The following is a 1,197-nucleotide window of genomic DNA, read 5'->3' on the forward strand; positions in this document are numbered from 1 at the left end:
CTATCCATACTGACACATCTCTGTGAGAACCACTTGTAACAGATCTTCCATACCTGACACATCTCTGTGAGAACCACTTGTAACAGATCTGTCCATACCTGACACATCTCTGTGAGAACCACTTGTAACAGATCTGTCCATACCTGACACATCTCTGTGATGGTGTCGTCGAAGACCCCGCCTGCGTCGTCCGCCCCCTCCCCCACCAGCTTCACCTTCCAGGCCCTGGAGGGCAGTCGGAGGTCCGAGGCATTCAGCTTCACGACCTGACGGGCGATCTGCACGAAGATCGGTTTACACTTCCGCCCCCTGCAGACACAAAAAAGCAACAATTCCACATTTTTACGTAACCTTTCCTATCCATTCTGTTATTATTGCCGTGTTTTCAAATCCTGTCTTTTGAGTGTACACGAAAGTTACATGGATTCTATTCTCATATTTTTGTATTCAACAAATATTATTTAATTTAGCTAAGAGTATTTTTTTAAATTCTCTGTAAAGGACCATCAATGTTTGTTGTTAAATGGCCTTCACAAATACCAAACACAAAAAGAAGCAATTTCAAATCACTTTGGACCATTATTGTCACGATATCTGTGTCTAAAACGTTGGAAAAGCTAGAGCAGATAATAAATAAATAACACTGAAAAAGCTACAGAAGTTCACTCGGGACAAACTACAGTCATTAGATCTGAGAGAAGTCATTTAGATGCGTACACTGATTTTACATTAATTCGGCTTAGGTGGTCCCCAAAACTGCTCGTGTGCTGGTAGAGAAAAACCTGAACCGCTACTGACCACTTTTAAATATGAGCGTAAAAGCCCCAAAAGAACCGCAACCATTAGTACTGCGCTTTCACAGAAATGCTCATCCACCTTTATTGTATTTCACCATGCAGCTTTGTCACACACACACACACACACACACACACACACACACACACACACACACACACCCACACCACACCCACACACACCACACCACAGAGATAAAAGTCCATTGGAGTACTGACCGTGGAGATCCTTTCACTGTATCTGGGGCCCCCCCCCACCTCCGTAGTTCTTGCCCTGCACCATGGTCTTGCCTATGGAGCGCACCTGGGCAGAGTGTACACTCTGGGGGCAACAGGGGCCTCAGCTGGCCCTGGACAAGCCCCCAGGTACCGGCATTGTAGTGGGACGTACATCACTGCGGGG

At 46.0% G+C, this 1,197-nt stretch overlaps 1 protein-coding gene across 10 annotated transcripts in view; it reads right to left on the reverse strand.

Annotated features, from left to right (window-relative positions):
* Positions 1-1,197, reverse strand: part of herc1 (HECT and RLD domain containing E3 ubiquitin protein ligase family member 1) — a 77,106-nt gene that overhangs the window by 9,904 nt on the left and 66,005 nt on the right. For all 10 annotated transcript variants that reach the window (XM_032510683.1, XM_032510675.1, XM_032510677.1 and 7 more), the window contains one exon: positions 144-309. In XM_032510683.1, the coding sequence (XP_032366574.1) occupies positions 144-309 (166 nt within the window). The remainder of the gene's footprint in view (positions 1-143; positions 310-1,197) is intronic.

Source organism: Etheostoma spectabile, unplaced genomic scaffold (assembly GCF_008692095.1).
Source record: "Etheostoma spectabile isolate EspeVRDwgs_2016 unplaced genomic scaffold, UIUC_Espe_1.0 scaffold270, whole genome shotgun sequence".
In the NCBI taxonomy this organism is placed as follows: Eukaryota; Metazoa; Chordata; class Actinopteri; order Perciformes; family Percidae; genus Etheostoma; species Etheostoma spectabile.